At 49.0% G+C, this 19,371-nt stretch overlaps 1 protein-coding gene and 1 long non-coding RNA gene across 2 annotated transcripts in view; one reads left to right on the top strand and one right to left on the bottom strand.

The window, feature by feature from the left end:
• The window catches only part of LHX5 (LIM homeobox 5), a 26,621-nt gene extending 23,404 nt beyond the window's left edge, over window positions 1-3,217 (bottom strand). Inside the window, exon 1 of the mRNA XM_058158488.1 lies at window positions 2,716-3,217. Coding sequence (XP_058014471.1) covers window positions 2,716-2,888 — 173 coding nt within the window. The 5' untranslated portion in view covers window positions 2,889-3,217. The remainder of the gene's footprint in view (window positions 1-2,715) is intronic.
• Window positions 3,218-3,414: 197 nt separating this feature from the next.
• LOC131185564 (uncharacterized) lies at window positions 3,415-17,846 on the top strand. Its single transcript, XR_009152185.1, has 3 exons — window positions 3,415-3,467; window positions 16,682-16,936; window positions 17,585-17,846. It is a non-coding gene; the product is annotated as an uncharacterized LOC131185564 (long non-coding RNA).
• The last annotated feature ends 1,525 nt before the right edge of the window (window positions 17,847-19,371 follow it).

Below are 19,371 nucleotides of genomic sequence, written 5' to 3'. Positions count from 1 at the left end.
GCATCTTATATATACCTCATCCCTGCCGCTTAGAGGCTTTTTAAGGGGAAAGGGGGGGGGACTTCTAGGGAAAGAAAATTGGGGGGGTGGGGTTCCAAGAATTCGGAATAAGTCCTTAGAGCCCGTTTACATGTGCAAAGCCAGCTTAACCCTCGCCTATTCATATGCCGTCGCCTGGGGCCCAAACACCCGCAGATCTCAGCAGTTTCTCCCCCCACCTCTCCTCCTCTTGCTCGCTCCCCCACTACCCAACCTTCGTGCTCCTCACCCTTAAACGGGGAGGTGACAGTTTACCTCAATTACAGTCCAAAACGCAAAAGGCAAGGCCCGGCTTTTGCATTTTCAAATGGGTTTTAATTGTGGATTGTGGCAATTGGTGGGGGGGGGCTTGTGGGGTGTGTGTAAGGTGTTTGTCTTCGGAACACAAAAAGAAAAATGCGGGTGGGCTCATTTCGGCCCCTCCGGCTCTGCAATGTCGGGGGGTGGTGGTGGTAGTGCGTGGGGGGGGGGGAGGAGGAGAAGAAGGGAGCGGCCGATTCCACCCCGGCGGCTGTTGGCAAAACAAAATGCATATTTAGGTAAGAAAGGCCCGCTTAGCATCCCAGCCTTCCCCTTCAATTAGAAGGTTGGGCCTTCATTACCATATCTATATCAGGGTCTTTTCCCCCTCGCCGCCCCCCCCCCCCCGCCGCTGCCGCCGCTGAAAACCCTAAGAGAGCCTCTTTAGAAGTGGGGGGGGGGCTTTAAAAATAAAATACAATAACACAAGCAAATAACATTTCTCTCTCCCCCCCTCTAAAGATCTATAGCAGTTGGCACGGGAGAAGAAAAGAACCACGAAGGTTCCTTTCCCCCCCCCTCACGCCCCCCTCTCCGCCCCCCCCCCCAATCTTTAGGGTTGCAGGCCTGGGCGCTTTCCTGACTAATGAATTGGCTCCAATGGATTAGCGTCCGGGGATGGGGGGGGGGGGAATCAAAACCCAAACAGGTTGGGGCCTGAGTGCCTCGCCCCCCCCCCCTGTTGCAAGACCGGGGAGGGGAAGGCGCGGGGGGGGGCTGGAAGGGTTCGCGCGCGGGGGATAAGCAGGCAGGTGAGGCGCAGCTAATGGGGAAAAGATCGGCCCGGCAGAGTGTAATTATTGGGGGGCGGAGATGGCAGCACCCGAATTCCAGGCCCTTTAATTATGATTGTTTCTTTTCCCCCCCCCGCCGCCTGTTCCCTAAATTAAGAGCTTGCCCCCCCCCTCCACGAGCCTTGAGGGATGAACGGACCAGCCACGGGCGGGCGAGCCTTGGGCGAGAGGAAAACCAATTCCGCTCCGATCAGGCTAGGCGCCCCTCCGAAGGAAAGGTGCGGGGGGCGGCGCGCAGGTGCAGCCTCTCGCCGGCCACGGAGCCGGGAAATGGGGGTGGAGGAGGTGGGAAAGGAGGCGAGAATGGTGTTTCTCCTTCCTTTCGGTTTGTCAAACCTCGGCCGTCCCGGTTCGCGAGTGGAAGGAGAGCGATTCACTGAGGTGGCGGAGATGCTCCTGGCGCGAGCCGACGTTTTAACCTGTGCCACCAAGTCACCTAGAACTAACAACAATATAACTGGACAAAATCCGCCTTCTCCTTCTCTCTCTTTTTCTCCCTCTCCTTCCTTCTCTCTCCCTTTCTCTCTCCCTCCCTCCCCCTCCCTCCCTCCCTTCCTCTTTCTTTCTCTCTCCTTCCCTCTCTCCCTCTTTCTCTCTCCTTCCTCCTCCTCTCCCTCTTTCTCTCTCCATCCTTCCCTCCCTCTTCGTCCCGCTCTCCCCCTTTCTCTTTCTCGTTTGAGCATGGCAAACCGGAGACACAGGGGGAAGCCCACGCGATGGGATCCAACGGAATTTACGCCCTCTTAAGCCAGGTTAGCGTGGTAAGCCCCAGCGGACCCACCTGAGTAAACGAGCCACACTCCTCATAAGGTTTCTCTCTCCCCACAACCAGGTAAATTCCCTTTCTTCTCTCCTCCTCCTCCTCCTCCTCCTTCCTCTTTCTTTCTCTCTCTCCTTCCCTCTCTCCCTCTTTCTCTCTCTCCTTCCCTCCCTCCCTCCCTCTCCCTCTTTCTCTCTCTCCATCCTTCCCTCCCTCTTCGTCCCGCTCTCCCTCTTTCTCTTTCTCGTTTGAGCATGGCAAACCGGAGACACAGGGGGAAGCCCACGCGATGGGATCCAACGGAATTTACGCCCTCTTAAGCCAGGTTAGCGTGGTAAGCCCCAGCGGACCCACCTGAGTAAACGAGCCACACTCCTCATAAGGTTTCTCTCTCCCCACAACCAGGTAAATTCCCTTTCTTCTCTCCCTCCCTCCCTCCCTCTCCCCCCCTCTCTCTCAGCCGCCTCTCCCTCCCCACGCGCCCCTCCACGCGCCATCGCGTTCCATTTTGCTGCCCAGGGCTGCCTCCGAGAGCCTCACCGTGGGTGTGTGTGTGTGTTAAGGATCAGGCCACAGCCTCGGAGGAAGAGGAGGCAGGCGAGAGCATTTCCAGCATGTCAGGAGGTAAACCGAGGCCCGAAGGAGAAAGCTTGCAAAAGGGAATCAGAAGAAACCCCAGCGAAGGGTGGAGGAAGCAGGACTTGAAGGCCAGCTGCAAATTTGGGGAGGGGGCGGGAAACGGGGGGGACGCCATCCTCCTTGGGGAAAGGAAAGGGAGAACGCCCGAGAAGATGGGGAGGGGGAAAGAGAAGGGCCCCTCACCTGAAAAAATCGTTCTTGCAGTAGAGCTTGCCTTCCCGCGAGAAGCATTTCTCGGTGAGGTTACATTTGCACTCGCAACATTGCACGCATTTGATGTGCCAGGCCCGATCCAGGACGTTGAGCAAGAAGCGGTCCAGGATGGGCCGCTCGCACCCGGCGCAATGCACCATCATCGCCGCGGCCGGACAGGGGGATGGCTGCGCCGCCCAGCCGCTCCGCTGCGCCGCCCGCGGCCGTCGCCTCCTCCTCCTCCTCCTCTTCCTCCTCCTCCTCCTCTTCCTCCTCTCCCTCTGGGCGCCTTGGGGGTTCTTCGGCTTCGCCCCTCTTGGTCCTGGGCCGAGGTCGGCTTCCCGGACGGCTTCAGTGCCGCGGCATACCGGCCCGGGCGTCCCCGGAGGCGTCGGGGTAGGGAGGTGGCTGGCAAGGCCCAGGCGCGGCGGTGGTCTTCGGCCGGTCCCCTCCTTCGCCGGCGCGCCGCTGGCTAGCCGGGACTCGGTCCCACTTTTGCGCTGCTCCCATCGCCCAGCTTTGTCTTGAGGCTTTTAGTAATTCGCGCACCCTTATTCAGATTTGGTGACGTGGGGCGCCACGTCGGGCGGGCGGCGGCCAATGGCGAGCCGGTGGCCATGGCAACCCCTTAATTTATAGCATATCTAAATTGGCTCCAGCCTGCCGCTTGGCACAGAGGGGGAAAAAAGAGCCAGCTCCATTGTGGAGGGGCGAGATTCGCACCTGACGCGCCGAGGTACTCCGTGAGTAGTTTTTTGCCTTGACCAACCTGGGCGCGCTGGCGGGGCCGGGCGGGGGCGCAACAACTGCTGGGCCGGCCCAGGCGGGTGGGAAGATGGGCTGCGGGGTGGGGTGAAGTGGGGGGGGGCTCGCCTCTTCCCCACCTCCCCCACCCATCCCAGAGTCAAAGAAACCCCCCTGCCAATTTCCTCGGAAAAAAGGCACCCAAAGTGTTGTGTTATGATCCCATTGCATCAGGTGCGGGGGACGGACAGACAAGAGTGTGATCGTGGGGTTGCTCCGGCTTGCCCTCGCGGGTCGTGGACGCGATGACCGGCGTGGCTCGCCCAGGAGAGACCCGCGCTAGAACCAAGATCGCAGCCTGGAGAACTTTTGCTTTGCTCCCTCCTTTTGCTCCCTCCTGGCCGCCGGGCCTGCTTGATTGTAGGTGCGCGCGTACTTGTGTTTGTTTGTGGATGGGACTGTGGCGTGGAGAAAGGAACGGAGTCGGATGTTGGGGATTCCCTTTAATTGAAATTCCTCCAACCCACCCCGCAAAAAAACAACCCGTCCGGGTGTCCAAAGAGAAGGGAGGCGCGATATTCCTCCGCTTATCTTCATCCTCACCCCTTAATTGCCGACCTCGGGAATTGCAGAGGGGCGCGTGGGCGGAAGTGTAGGAAAAATAAGGAAGGGGAGAGGGGGAGAGAGAGAGGAAGAGAGAGAAGAAAGAGATAAGAAAGAAAAAAGAAAGAGAGAGAGAAGAGAGAAGGAAGAGAGGAAGAGAAAAGAAAGAAAGAAAGAAAAAAGAGATGAGAGAGAGAAGAAAAAGGGACAGAGAAGAGAGAGGGAGGGAAGAAAGAGAGGAAGAGAGAGAAGAAAGAGAAAAGAAAGGAAGAAAAAGAGAGAGAGAAGGAGAGAAGAAACAGAGAAGAAAGAGAAGAAAGAGAGAGAAAAGAGGAGAGAGAAAGAAGAAAAAGAGACAGAAGAAAGAGGGAGAGAAGAAAGAGAAGAAAGAAAGAGAGGAAAGAGAAAGAAAAAGAAAGAAAGAGAGAGAGAGAGAAAAGAAAGAAAGAAAAGAAAAATCCGAGGCCAATTGACTTCAGAACGAACCGGGTAACCTTAAAAAAAACATTTCAGAGCAAAAAAAAGCCAATTTAATGTAGGGAGGGGCGGGGGGGTAAAGAGAGTGTTGTTATCTAGAGAGCAGTGTTCATTTGTGTAATCCGTTCGGACGTTACCAATTCTATATCAATTCTATAGAAAACCGAACCGCGTGAATATTATTACATCCGTGAGGTCGGAATGAAGGGCGAAATCCGGGGGGGGGGGGGCGTCGGAAGCCGAGAGGGTCTTTTCGCCCGTTTGTGTGGTTTTTGTTTTTTTCCTCCTTGCACGCCCCTTCACACTCCGGGGGCTTTTAAGACCCTCTTTTCCCGAAGTATAAAATAGGATCCCCTTGCGCAACGCGCGTATAACTGGAGATGCCTCGCCACAACCTTTGCCAAACGCGCTCCGATTTTTCCCGTTGCGGTCAGAGTTTGCTCTCTCCCCCCCCCCCACAAACCCCACTTTTCGCCAATCCCGGGGGTGGGGGCTCGTGAGAGTGGCGGCGTGGGGGGGGGAGACCACGACGGCGGCTAAAAGGGCACTGGGAATTTTGGGCTCGTGCGAGGCGGTTGCCTAGGAATTTAGAAAGGGGGCTTGGTATTTTTCGCTCTCTCTTTCTCTCTCTCTCTCTTCGCCCTTCCTTCCCGCCTTTGTCATGCGAGGTGCGGGGATAACGGAGCGGGGGGAGGACAGGACAGGAGAGATTAACTTATAAGGTTCTCTCTCTCTCTCTCTCTCTCTCTCTCTCCTTTTTTTCTTTCTTCTCCATCCTCCGCCGCCTCCTCCCTCCCCCCCCCCGCCGTCTCGCTTGGTTCTCCCAAAAAACACCCACCGGGATGTAAGTACATAGTTAGTCATTTCATTGAGTCCGATAATGAAGTCTGTCCGTCCCGCCTCCACACCCCTCCCCCGCCGCCTCCTATTTGTAGGACAACATTGGAAGTGTGTTGGGGGGGGGGGCGGGGAAGGGTGGGGGACACGAGGCGTGCTGAGAAAACCCCACGGGATTCCTTGCCTCTCTCGGGGTGGACTCCTTGGAAAGAAGAGGAAAGAAAATTTAAAAAGTTTGGAATTTAGAGAGAGAAAATATCTCAAAACTCCCCCACCCTTCCAGGTAAAGGAAGATGAAATAAAAAAACCCCAAATGCCTTTGTTTGCCTACTGCCAGTGTCGGGGAGGGGGGGCGAGTGGGAGGGGGGCGTGATTTAGAAACCCTTTCCCTTTCTTTCAATTAAGAGCCACCGGTAAGTTGGAAGAAATTGGCAACGATGCCTCTTAAATAAGGACTGCCGCCCCCCCCCCCCGCGGAGGGATTTTCAGATTAAGTCGGAACAAAGGAAAAGGAAAAAAGAAAAGTAGAAAGGTGAGAGGAAGGAAGGAAGGAAGGAGAAAGTTGGAGAGAGAAACGAAAGAAGAAGGGATGGATAGAGGAAGGAAGGAAGGAAGGAAGGAAGGAAGGAAGGAAGGAAGGAAGGAGAAAAATGGGAAGGAGCGAGTAAGGAAGGAGGAAGGGAGAAAGTTGGAAAGAGAAATGAAGAAGGGATGGATAGAGGAAGGAACGAAGGAAGGAAGGAAATGGGATGGAGGGAGGGAGGAAGGAAGGAAGGAAGGAAGAAAGGAAGGAAGAAAGTTGGAGAGAGAAATGAATGAAGAAAGGATGGATAGAGGAAGAAAGGAAGGAGGAAAATGGGAGGGAGCGACGAAGGAAGGAAGGAAGGGAGAAAGTTGGAGAGAAAAATGAATGACGAAAAGATGGATAGAGGAAGGAAGGAAGGAAATGGGAGGGAGGGAGGAAGGAAGGAAGGGAGAAAGTTGGAGAGCGAAATGAATGAAGAAAGGATAAATAGAAGAAAGGAAGAAGGGGAAGTGGGAGAGCAAAGAGAGGGAGGAAGGGAGGGGGAAGAAAGGAAAGAAGGAAGGAGAGGGAGGATTGCAAAAGAATAGAAAAGAAAGGAAAGGAAAAATGAAAGGCCGACAAGGGAAAGGAAGGAAGGGGAAAGGAAGGAGATAAATAGATGCAGATGGGAAGGGGAATTTTGAAAAGAGAGAGGGGAAGAGAGAAAGAAAAGAGGTGCCAAAGGGGTATAAAAGAAAAAGGGAGCGTTGGGGGGGGGCAAGGAAAGGGAAGAGGAGGAAAGGAAAGGAAAGAAGGAAAGAAGGAGAAAAGGGAGAAAGGAAAGGGGAAAAAAGGCAAAAGGAAGGATTGGAGGGTCCCCCTCCCCCCCCGACTTTGGTACAGGTGGAATCAGAAGCAAAGGCCCAAAAGGCACCCCCCCACCCCCAAGTGTGAAGTGGGCTGTCCGTGATGGAAGTAGAATGACTCTTTCTGGACGCACAACCAATTGGTTGGAAACAAAAGACTGCCGGAGAGGGAGGGATATGCAAACTTATACCCAAGAGAGTGAGGGGCGGCCTGCAACAACCCAGCGACCACCGGGGGCCCTGTGCAATCTTTTGTATTTAGGCCAAACCGGTTTGGAGAGACAAAGTCTGTTCTGTAGGCAGGGGGCTCCCCTCCCATTCCCTCCCCAATCCCTCCACTCCTTCCTTCCTTCCTTCCTTCCTTCCTTCCTTCCTTCCTTCCTTCCTTCCTTCCTTCCTTCCTTCCTTCCTTCTTTCCTTCCTTCCTCTCTTCTTCTTCCTCTCTTTTCTTTTCTTCCTTCTTTCCTTTCATCCTTCTTCGCTTTCTCCTCCATTCACTCGCTTCCTCTTTTTCTTTCCTTCCTTCCTCCCTCCCTCCCTCCCTTCCTCCCTCCCTCCCTTCCTTCTTTCCTCCCTCCCTTTCTCCCTTTTTCTTTCCTCTCTCCCTTCCCTTCATCTCTTCCCCGCTTTTTCTTCCTTCTTCCCTCCCTCCCTTTTTCTTCCTCTTTCTTTCCTTCTTTCTTCCCTCCCTCCCTCCTTTTTTTCTTCCTCTTTCCCCTTTTCTTTCCTTCTTCCCTCCTTCCCTTTTCCTTCCTCCCTTTTCTCTCCTTCCTTCTTCCCTCCCTCTCTCCTTTTTTTCTTCCGCTTTCCCCTTTTCCTTCCTTCTTCCCTCCCTCCCCTTTTTCTTCCCACTTCTCCTTCCTTCTTCCTCCCTCCCTCCCTCCCTCCCCTCCATTCCAACCTCTCTCTCTCTGTCCAATTTCAAACCACGATCGAAAGGATCGTTCTAATTTTCACCAATCACGGTTATAAAATTCACCTGCCCCTCCCCCAAATTAAAAAAAATTCTCTCCTCCCCCCACCCCCCATCCTTGAGATCAAAACAAAAATGTTCCACTTTGGTCAACGAAATTGGGAAAAAGAAGTATATATTTAAGTCAATGCTATTCAACCTCCCCCACCCCCGACATCCACTCCCCAAAACAGGCGTATAACCAGCCAGAGTCCTTCTACCGGTGGTAAAAAAAGGAAAACCAAGAAAAGACAACAGTGCTTTTAAATCCACTCTCTATATATACCAATGGTTTTTTCTTTTCTTTTCTTTTCTTTTCTTTTCTTTTCTTCTTTTCTTTTTTCCCCTGCCTCCCTTTCTCTTTCTTTCTTTCTTTCTTTCTTTCTTTCTTTCTTTCTTTCTTTCTTTCTTTCTTTCTTTCTTTCTTTCTTTCTTTTCCCCCTGCCTCTTCCTCTTTCCGAATATACCTTTGATCTATTTATTGTGATCCAATCCCTACAGCACAGGTTCCTATCCAGCGGCTTGGGATGGCGCTTTGAAGGAAATCGAAATCCTTTCCTTTTCTCAGCTTCTCCTGTAGTTCCGGATCCCATTCTCTTCTCCGAAATTTCAGGTCCGAAACACCCGAAAGAAATCCCCAACCAGAATGGGGTTTTTTTTCCCCGCTGCGACGAGACGAGCGCCAAAAAAAAACACCACAACACAACATATTCGCCCCAGCCAGACCTACGGCCACAAAATCGCGTTTTCGCGGCTCTTTCATTTTGCGCGGCGTGGCGAGTCGGAACTAAAACAAACCCCAATCTGGCTTTCCAAGAAAACGGCGCTTCTCCGTTTTTACCGTTTTGGCTTGTCTTCTACCCGCCAAGCGCTCTTCTTTTAACCCTTTCCTTCTCGCTGCACGTGTGAACGCGTCGACATGCAAGAAACCCAATCTTTTCCGTTCTGCCCACCTTTCACCTCCTGGGATTTCTATTGATCGAGGGAGAGAACCCCGCTAGCCGGCAACGGGGGGGGCGGGGCGGGGGGGAGCTCCGAAATCAAAGGAGAGAGAGAGAAAAAAAACAACCACCACCATTTCAGGGCCGTAAGAAAGGATCCCTCCCCTCCGCAAGCGGCTTGGAAAGGCGCTTGAGTCTCGGTTACCGGGGCAGGCCGGCGGTGGGTCCGCTCGGATGTTGGAGAGGTGGGGAGTGGGAGAGAAAATACGGCCGGAAGGGAAGATCCATAATTCGAAGTGTAGGTTCGGACCGGGCTCCCCAGCTTTGGATACGGATTCGCAGCTCTTGAAACCTTGGCACCGGTTTTAAATCCGGGCGTTTATGCCTTTCTTATCCCCCTGCGCGCGCGCGTGCGTTTCCCCCCCTCCCCAGGTGGTGGCCAAAAAGGGAGGGGGGGGCAACGGAGAGCGTCCTTTGATACATCATTTACACTCTGCTCCCCCCCCCCCACCTCTCCCCATTCAGGCTTATTTGGAAATCGGCGCTACGGATCTGGGGGAAAATTTGGCTTCCTCAATCAGCTCGTTCTTCGCAGCTTTTTATCCTTCAAGAGAGGTTAGGTATTTTTGGGCCCCTGGCAGTAACCCACCCCTCACTTAATCGGGAGTAGATTTCCCTCTCCCTCTCCCCACCCCCGCGTCCACCCCGGGATCGTTTTTTAGAACCTCCCGATTTGGTTTCAAGGTTTAGACCAGGAGCAAAATTAGGTCCCGGTTATTAGAGGAATAGGACCAATGTTGTTATCTGGATTCTCTTCCATTCCTCACGTTTTCCTTCTATAGCTGAAAATGCATCTATATCTATATCTATATCTAACTAACACACACACACACACACGTATGTATGTATGTATGTATGTATGTATGTATGTATGTATATATGTATATATGTATATATATGTGTATATATATATGTGTGTGTGTATATGTATGTATGTATGTATATATGTATATATGTATATATGTGTGTATATAATATATATGTGTGTATATATATATATGTATATATATGTATATATATATATGTATATATGTGTGTGTGTGTATACACACACACACATATATATATATGTAATACACACACACACACATACACACACACACACACACATTCTCTTTCCTCTCTGCCTTTCCCTTTCTTTCCTGGGTGTTAAAAAAACAGGAATTGCGTGTGTCATTGTAATATATACAATATATTATAGTACATATATATATGTACTATATATATATGTATATATATGTACTATATATGTAACATATATATATATATATGTACTATATATATATATAGTACAATGACACACGCAATTCCTGTTTGCAGAGAGGAAAGAGAATAGAAAAAGAAAGGAGGGAGGGTAACAGGAAAGAAATCAGGGAAGAAGGAAGGAAGGAGAGCAAAAGGAGAGAAAGTGAGGAAGGAAGAGAGGAAGGAAGGGAAGAAGGAAGGAGAAGGGAAGGAAGGGAAAAGGAAGGGAGGGAGTGAAAGAAGAAAGGGAGGGAGGGAAGGAAGGAGAGGAAGGAAGGGAGGAATATCAAAGGGAGAGAGAGAAGGAAAAAGGAAGAGACAGAGGAAGGGACGAAGGGAGAAAAAGGAGGAAGGAAAGAAAGAAAGGAAAGAAAGAAAGAAAGGGACAGGGGAAGGTTGGTAAGATGGAAGGAGTGTAAGGGAGAAAGAGAGAAAGAAAGAAAGAGGGAAAGGAGGAATGGAAATTACAAAGTTGAACAGAAAAGGATAAAAAAGAGAAAAGGAAGGAAGAAAGACCAAAAATAGAAAAGGCAACTAGGAAAAAAAATAGGAGTAAGAAGATAGGGAGGAGTAAAAAAAAAAGGGAAAGGAAAGATAGAAGCAAAAAGGGGAAAAAAAATAAGGGGGAAGGAGAGAATAGGGGAGGTGGGTGGAAAGAGCAAAAAGTAAGCAAACGGGAGAAAGCAACCGAAGGAGGGAAGGAAGAAAAGAAAGTGAAAAAAAAAACAAAACCAACCCAAAACCCCTCCAGTCCTTTGGCTACCATTTTCCAGCCCGGCTCATTCCTCAGCGCCTCCTCCTACCCAAAAACCTTGGCTCTTCCTCCGTCGCCCCCTCCCCTGCCAAACTCATGCCGTGGAGCGGGGGGGGGGAGGGGTCCCAAGCGCGGCGGAGCACCCGGTCCGGTGGAAACAGGCCCCACCCCGGGAAAGGGGGCCGCCTCTCCTCACCTGCTCCCAACTCCGCAGGTGACGGCGCGCCGTCGGTGAATTCTACTACATTATATATATAAATAAATATGTTAAAAAAAATCACACGAAACCCCCCCTCCCCAAAGTCTCCGGAGGGGGGGGGAAGAATCGAGAAAGGAGCCCCCTCCTCGTCGGAAAGAGGTTTCCCTAAAGCGAAGCAAAGGTCTGGTTTCCATCCGTTAAAACTCGGTCGAAAGCGTGGAGGCTGCGCTGGGCTATTATTCTATTTCCCCCCCACCCCACGGGACTGTTTCTAATTAATGACCTCCGCTCTTGTTCCGAGTCCAAATTATTCCTCCCCCCACAACCTTCCTAGCTTCGGAGGTGCTTTTGCAAAAAAACACACCCCACAATTAAATAAGCAACCCACCCCCCAAAAAAACTTCCAAATTAAATCCCAGGGAAGATGGGGGGGGGGGGAGGTAGAGAAAAGAAGACGAGGGGGGGGGTCGTGGAAGGGGCTGGAAAGTCCCAGATCTTTGGATTTAGGATGATCGTCGCTGGTTCTCTTTTTTTGGGGGGGGGGGTAAGGCGGAGGGGGTCGGGGGTCGACCCGGAGAGTGGGCTCAAAACTCGCCCGTTTTGGCGGAACGGCAGAAGTGGCCCAGCTGCCTACGGGATTTCGGGGCCGCTTTGATTTATAGGCCGCCTGGCGCTCCTCTAGGAGAAGAGGCGGCGGTGTGAAACAACCCCCCCCTCACGCCCACCCACCCCCAGTTTGTGCGTGTCCCTGCGCGCACGCGCCCCTCGAACGGAGGGTTCGTGGGCTCTCGGATTCCCAGACAAAGGGCTTGAGGGGAACTGGTTAGCGGTTTACCTGTGCTGTGTTTAGCCTATCCTGTCCTGTCCTGTCCTATCCTCTCTCTCTCTCTCTCTCTCTCTCTTCCTCCCTCCTTCTCTCTCTCCTCTCTCCTATTCTATCATCTATCGTGTCTGTCTATGCATCTATTATCCTATTTTCTTTCTTTCTTTCTTTCTTTCTTTCTTTCTTTCTTTCTTTCTTTCTTTCTTTCTTTCTTCTTCCTTCCTTCCTTCCTTCCTTCCTTCCTTCCTTCCTTCCTTCCTTCCTTCTTGCTATTATCCTATCCTATCCTATCCTATCCATCCTCCTTCTCTGTCTCTCTCCCCCCTCCCCCTCCCCCCTCCCTCTCTCCTATTCTATCATCTATCTATATGTCTGTCTATGCATCTATTATCCTGTTTTCTTTCTCTTTCTTTCTTTCTTTCTTTCCTTCCTTTCTTTTTCTTTCTTTCTATCTTTCTATCTTGCTATTATCCTATCCATCCTGTCCTATCCATCCATCTATCCATCCTCTGTCTCTCTCCCCCTTTCCCTCCTCCCTTCCTCTCCCTCTTCCACTCTCCTAGTCTATCATCTATCTATATGTCTGTTTATGCATCTATTATCCTATTTTCTTTCTTTCTTTTCTTTCTTTCTTTCTTTCTTTCTCTCCCCTCCCTCTCTCTTTCTTTCTTTCCTTTCTTTTTTCTTTCTATCTTTCTATCTTGCTATTATCCTATCCTAGCACATCCTATCCTCCTTCTCTGTCTCTGTCTCTCCCCCTCTCCCTCCTCCCTCCCTCCCTCTCCCCTATTCTATCTATCTATATGTCTGTCTATGCATCTATTATCCTATTATCCTATTTTTCTCTTTTTCCTTCCTTCTTTCTTTCTTTCTTTCTTTCTTTCTTTCTTTCTTTCTTTCTTTCTTTCTTTCTTTCTTTCTTTCTTTCTTCTTTCTATCTTGCTCCTATCCTTTCCTATCCTATCCTATCCAATCCATCCATCTATCCATCCCCCTTCTCTACCTCTCTTTCTCTCTCTCTCACCCCACCCCCCCACCCGTAGCATTTTAGTTAGGAACGCCGCTTTATTTCTTAGCCTCGTACACAGAGTCTGCTGCCTCCGGGATCCGTTCCACATGCTGGATTGATTTTATTTTTGGAGGGGTGGGGTGGGGGGACACTCCTCTCCTAACTAACCCGCGTTCTAGCCCCGAGCCACTAACACCGACACACACCCTCTTCCAAACCCAGCCAACTAACCCGTGGTTGACACCGGCTCTCTCCTTCGCGTCTCCTAGAGATTTCGCACCGACCCCCCCACCCCGCAAAAAAAGTCCGTGCGGATTTGGCGGAGGAGGAGGGGGGGGCAGGCAACCAAAGAAAAGATAGAGAAGGGACTACACGATTAAGTTTTTTTCTTTTTGCGTTTCCTCATTAAAAGCTCCTTCGTGGGGGGGGGGGAATAAGGGGTGTTGGGAGAAGATAGAGGGCGAGTTTCCCCCCCTACCCCTCCTTTTTCTTTTTCTTTTTTTTAAACATTAAACAAGAGCACCAAACCCAGCACGGTTCCTTCAGCCGGGCTGCGGGCTCCTTCTAAAGCGGCCTACGTTACAAATTGTAAATTTAAATTGCGCGTCGGATTCATTACCGCCTCCCTTTGATTTCAGTCAGCCGTGAAAATTGTACAGCTCCACTACTGAGAGGGTGTTTTGTCGCAAAGAGCAACGGCCTAATCACGCGCTCCCCCCCCCCAAGTTTCCCCTTCTCTCTCCCTCAACCCCCCCCCCCCGCCGCCGCCCTCTCTTTCTTTCTTTCTCATCCACACAAAAGTGTAATTATTTTGTTTTGGGTGTAAATATAACCTACGGTACAAAAAGTCCGAGCGACTCTTGAATTCATTACAGGGCGTTTCAAGAAGAGATCTGTTCGAAAATAATGCGGAGCGTCGAACGAATGAATGGAAGGAAGGAAGAAAGAAAAGAAAAGAAAAGAAAAGAAAAGAAAAAAAGGGAGCTGCAAAACGCCACGATTCCTGTTATTGGTGGAAGGAAGGAAGGAAGGAAGGAAGGAAGGAAGGAAGGAAGGAAGGAAGGAAGGAAGGAAGGAAGGAAGGAAGGAAGGACTTTTTAAAAAGGCAAAACTACTTTGCATCCGTATTATTTAATTTCTGGAAGCAACGGGAGCGGGAGGAAGAAAGAAATTCCTTCGCCAATTGAGGGACACAACCTTTTGTCTAGGAAAAAGATGCGGATGCCTTCCCAAAGACACATGAGTTTTCTTTCTTTCTTTCTTTCTTTCTTTCTTTCTTTCTTTCTTTCTTTCTTTCTTTCTTTCTTTCTTTCTTTCATCGTTTTCGTTTTTGTTCTGAAGGTTAGTCCCAGGATAAATTAAACCCAACTCTATCGCTTTCCGAATCGGCCATCATCCCGCCCCCTCCTCCCGCCCCCCTCTCACAAGCACCCTTTTCTCTTGCAAAGGCTGGGCAGGTTTGTGAAATCGTGTAACCGACAAACAAGGCGTTCTCTCAATCGTGTTCTCCCCCAATCGTGTCTCGCCCGCGTGGTCCCGATCGGTTTCCAGGAGTTGCTTCGCAGGTATGCCTCGATCACCCATCGAAGCCAACTCACCGAAATCAATGACGGAAATGACGACGCGTGTGAGTGCGTGCACACGCGCAAATTCACGCACATATATAACTCCTCTTAAAGTTTCCAACTTTGGCAGAAGTTTCCAGCAGCCAAAGAAGTAGCTTCTTATTTTTATCTTCCAATCCTTTAATATTTGTCCGTGCCCGCCTTTCATCGGAATAGACCTCGTCTACCCAATCTTTCAATAATTTGGTCCGAGGAAACGCCTGCCTTTACGGGCTCAATGGCCGGCCGCAAACTGGACCAGGTGGGCACGGGCCTTCTCCCAGCCAGAATCTCACCCGGTGAGCAAGCAAAGGAAACTAGGAAAGCAAAATGCGGCAGGATAATAATAATAATAATAATAATAATAATAATAATAATAATAATAATAATAATAATAATAATAATAATAATAATAATAATAATAATAATAATAATAATAATAATAATAATAATAATAATAATAATAATAATAATAATAATAATAATAATAATAATAATAATAATAATGCCAATCAGAATAATAATGATTTGACAGATGTCTTAGGCCTTTCAGGAAGAAAAGCAGGGATTTTGATTTTATGCATGGAGAAAAAGAAAGAAAGAAAGAAAGAGAAGACAGAAGAAAGAAGGAAGGAAGGAAAGATAAAGAAAAAAGAAAGAAGGAATAGAAAGAAAAAAGAAAGAAGAAAGAAAGAAAGAAAGAAAGGGAGGGAGGGAGGGAGGAAGGAAGAGAGAAAGAAAAAATAGAGGAAAGAAAGACAGAAAGAAAGAAAGATAGATAGATAGATAAATAGATAGATAGAAAATTCTCTTCTATGCAAAGCATTTAGCATTAGGCTTTTTTTCCATCTTCCGCGCTAAGAAATTTCCCACGGGCGCAATTTGATCTTACAGCTAATCGGAAGAGTGAAGGGTTTGTGTATGTGTGTGCGCGCGCGCGTGCGCGTGTGTAAACGAAGCAAACGGTGCGTCTCTGTGGGTTGCCCGCGAGTTTTCGTCTCCCTTTGGGAGGAATTTCCCCCTTTCTGCTCCCCAGGGGACCAATTGCCTGAGCCGGGTCGGAGTTAGAGTCTTGCCCCCACCTTCTTTCGACACCCCCTCCTCCTCCCCACAACCCGAGGATGCCTGCCGGGTCTCCTCTTGAGATGGCCAAAAGGGGAGGGAGGGGGGCCCGCTCGCGCGCGAGTGGGCGGCGGGGAAGAAACCCTGCTAATTAATAGAGTCATTAAGGAGGCCTTGTTCTTACCCACCCAAAACAAATAAAAGAGGCTGGAGGGCGAGGAAGGGCAAAGGGTGCCCAAGAATTCCTCAGCCCTTCTCTTTTCCGACTTCCACCAGCCCCCTTCCTCAAATCAATCTTACCTCCTGCCTGCCTTCTCCTTTCCTCCTTTCCTTCCTCCCTCATTCCCCCCTTCCCTCCTTCCCTCTGTCCTTCTCTTTCCCTCTTTCCCTCCCTCCTTCCTTCCCTCCCTCCTTCTCTTTTCCTCCCTTCCTCCTCCCCCTGTCCTTCTCTTCCTCCTCCTCCTTCCTCTCTTTTCCTTCCTTCCTTCTCCTTTCCTCCTGCCCTCCTTCCCCTTGCCTCCTTCCTTCCTTCCTTCCTCCTCCTCCTTCCTCCTCCTTCCTTCCTTCCTTCCTTCCTTCCTTCCTTCCTTCCTTCCTTCCTTCCTTCCTTCCTTCCTTCCTTCCTTTCTCCTTTCCTCCGTCCACCCTTCTCTCCCCTTCCCTTCCCCCTTTCTTTCAGCTTCATAAACCCCCCCTTCCCAGCTTGGAGGGCAAGGAATAAGAGAGGATGGGGGTGGGGGGTGGGGAGAGAAAGCTCAGGCTGGACCACGGATCCCTGCACACGGAGCCTCCCCCCCCTTGTTCCAGTGGCCCCCTCTGAGGCGGAGGTGGCGTGGGGCGGGGGAATAGCTGCGTGAAAAAGAAACGAGGCGCCTTTGGAAAAGGGAACTGCAACTTGGAACTTGGAAGGTGCAGGCTTTAAAAATAATAATAATGAGGAAATCCTTAGAACCTCCCCTTCCCCTTGTGATTGACAGGTTGGGGGATGCTACGTATCTGACCTACCTCTGGAAGCCAAGGGGGCCTTCTGCCCAAGACTAGGAAGGATTTTAGGCTGTTCCAGACACAAGGGGAGGGGCGTTTGCGTTTCTCTCTGGGTGTGCATTGGGTGTTGGGTGCTCTTTTGAAGGCTGAAGAAGCTTTTGGGATGAGAAGCCGAAACGTCTTCCAAGAAAAACCAGAGAGTCCACTGGGACAACCGGCGACCTGGACCCGGAGACATTTGGCTTTTTGTCTTCAACTGAAGAGTTATTCCTTTCTTTTTATTCTTCTTCAGGTCAGGACAGAGACCCCCAAAAAGAAGCAACCGCCCTCCTTTTTCTCAACTGGATGGATCACCCAAGCGGCATGAAAAAAGGTCAACTTCGACTTGGCTGGGAAGCCCTTACTTAGATTCACACAACCGGGCTTACAAAACACATGGCTTGCTCAAAGAAGTCCACCTGATTAGGGCTTAAGAGAAGAAAAACCAGCCGCAGCGGAACACGCTAATGTCATGGCTAGGTTTCCACAGGCTGCTGAATACCCCATGGTAATCCATGTTGTCATGAGCCCAGTCACTGAAAAGTTGTTGGGGGGGGCGGGGGAAGTTGTCACACACCCAGAACTGAATCCCAGCAGGTTCTGACAGGTTCTGGAGAACCGGTAGCGGAAATTTTGAGTAGTTCGGAGAACCGGCAAATAGCACCTCTGGCTGGCCCCAGTAGTGGGGTGGGAATGGGGATTTTGCAACATCCTTCCCCTGGAGTTGGGAGGGAATAGGGATTTTGCAGTATCCTTCCCCCAGGAGTGGGGAGGGAATGGAGATTTTGCAGTATCCTTCCCCCCAGGGGTGGGGAGGGAATGGAGATTTTGTAATATCTTTCCTCTGGAGTGGGGAGGGAATGGAGATTTTGCAGTATCCTTCCTCTGTAGCGGGGAGGGAATGGAGATTTTGCAATATCCTTCCCCCACGAGTGGGGAGGGAATGGAGATTTTGCAGTATCCTTCCCCCACGAGTGGGGAGGGAATGGGGATTTGGCACATCCTTCCCCTGCCACGCCCATCAAGCCACACCCACCTAGCCACATCCACAGAACCGGTAGTAAAAAAACATTAGATTTCCCCACTGCAAACACCCTTCAAATTATATTTAGAATCCCCTATGAAGTTCCTGAATCATTTCATTTCATTGAATCAGGTTCATTTGTTCTGGGCGAGGTACTCTCGAGAGCCAAGAGTCAACGATGAACCTCTGATCTTCTCAACATCTCTACAGTCCCATGAACGTTGACCAGGGAGTTTTAACCACAACCTACCGTGTGGTTTTCTCAAGAGAAATCCAAGTGAGGTCCTAACAAAAATTCTGCAAGAAAAAAAAACCAAGCTCAGAGAGCACCGAGGACGTCAACGTTTCAAAGAAAACTTGCTACCCTCTTCAATTTGAAAGGTTCTCATGAGAAGAACCGCTGTTGATTCCTTTCAGAGCCGGAAATTCCTGAAATGTTCCTTCCGCTTGTTGGAAAATAAATGGTTTTCAATCTGCCTTTTCTGCTTACAGTGCAGTTCTTCAGTTGGCGTCACAGGAGTGAAACGGAAGGGCAAAGTCGGCTCTGTTGAGATTGGGGTTGGCTTGGGGTTTGCTAGAGAAGGTCCTCACAACACTTTGAACCCGAAACAGTCCCGTGCTGGCTTAATGTTAATGTGCTGTGCCAGAACATCTCATCTGGGTTTTGGGGTTTTTTTTAAATGGGTCAGCGAGTCCTGCAAGCACAGAAAATCGGGTTGCTTCTGTAAATCTTGGGTAAATAAGATTAAGCACATGAATAGAATAGAATAGAATAGAGTAGAGTAGAGTAGAGTAGAGTAGAGTAGAGTAGAATGGAATAGGAATAGGAATAGGAATAGGAATAGGAATAGGAATAGGAATAGGAATAGGAATAGGATGAGAATAGAATAGAATAGAATAGAATAGAATAGAATAGAATAGAATAGAGTAGAGTAGAGTAGAGTAGAGTAGAGTAGAATGGAATAGGAATAGGAATAGGAATAGGAATAGGAATAGGATGAGAATAGAATAGAATAGAATAGAATAGAATAGAATAGAATAGAAAAAAGGAAAAGAATAGAATAAAATAAAAGAAGGAAAGAAGGAAAGAGAATAGAATGGAATAGGAATAGGAATAGGAATAGGAATAGAATAGAATAGAATAGAATAGAATAGAATAGAATAGAATAGAATAGAAAAGAAAAAGGAATAGAATAGAATAAGGAAGGAAGGAAGGAAAACAAAATGGAATAGGAATAGGAATAGGATAGAAAAGAATAGAAAAGAAAAAAGGAATAGAAAGGAAGAAGGAAAGAAGGAAGGAGAATAGAATAGAATAGAATAGAATAGAATAGAATAGAATAGAATAGAATAGAATGTGGAATGGAAGAATAGAATAGAATAGAATAGAATAGAATAGAATAGAATAGAATAGAATAGAATGTGGAATGGAAGAATAGAATAGAATAGAATAGAATAGAATAGAATAGAATAGAATAGAATAGAATAGAATAGAATTCTTTCTTGGCCAAGTGTGATTGGACACACAAGGAATTTGTCTTTGGTGCATATGCTCTCAGTGTACATAAAAGAAAAGATACGTTCATCAAGAATTCTAAGGTACAACACTTAATGATAGTCACGGGGTACAAATAAGCAACCAGGAAACAATCAATATCAGTATAAATCGTAAGGATACAAGCAACCAAGTTACAGTCATAGAGTCGTAAGTGGGAGGAGATGGGTGATGGGAACGATGAGAATCGTGAACATATACCATATACGTGTCTAAATTCTGAGTTGTCCCCAAAGAAGGAACTCTCGAGCCATTGTTGCATTTTATCCCAACGCAACCTGTTATCCTTCCAAAAAGTTCACCATATTGGATGCTTCATATCTAAGTCAATACGGTAACCGTTCACCTAGGTGGTGGCTTTGTT

The sequence above is a fragment of the Ahaetulla prasina genome, chromosome 15 (genome assembly GCF_028640845.1).
Source record: "Ahaetulla prasina isolate Xishuangbanna chromosome 15, ASM2864084v1, whole genome shotgun sequence".
Lineage (NCBI taxonomy): Eukaryota > Metazoa > Chordata > Lepidosauria > Squamata > Colubridae > Ahaetulla > Ahaetulla prasina.
This window is presented reverse-complemented; position numbering and strand designations above follow the sequence as displayed.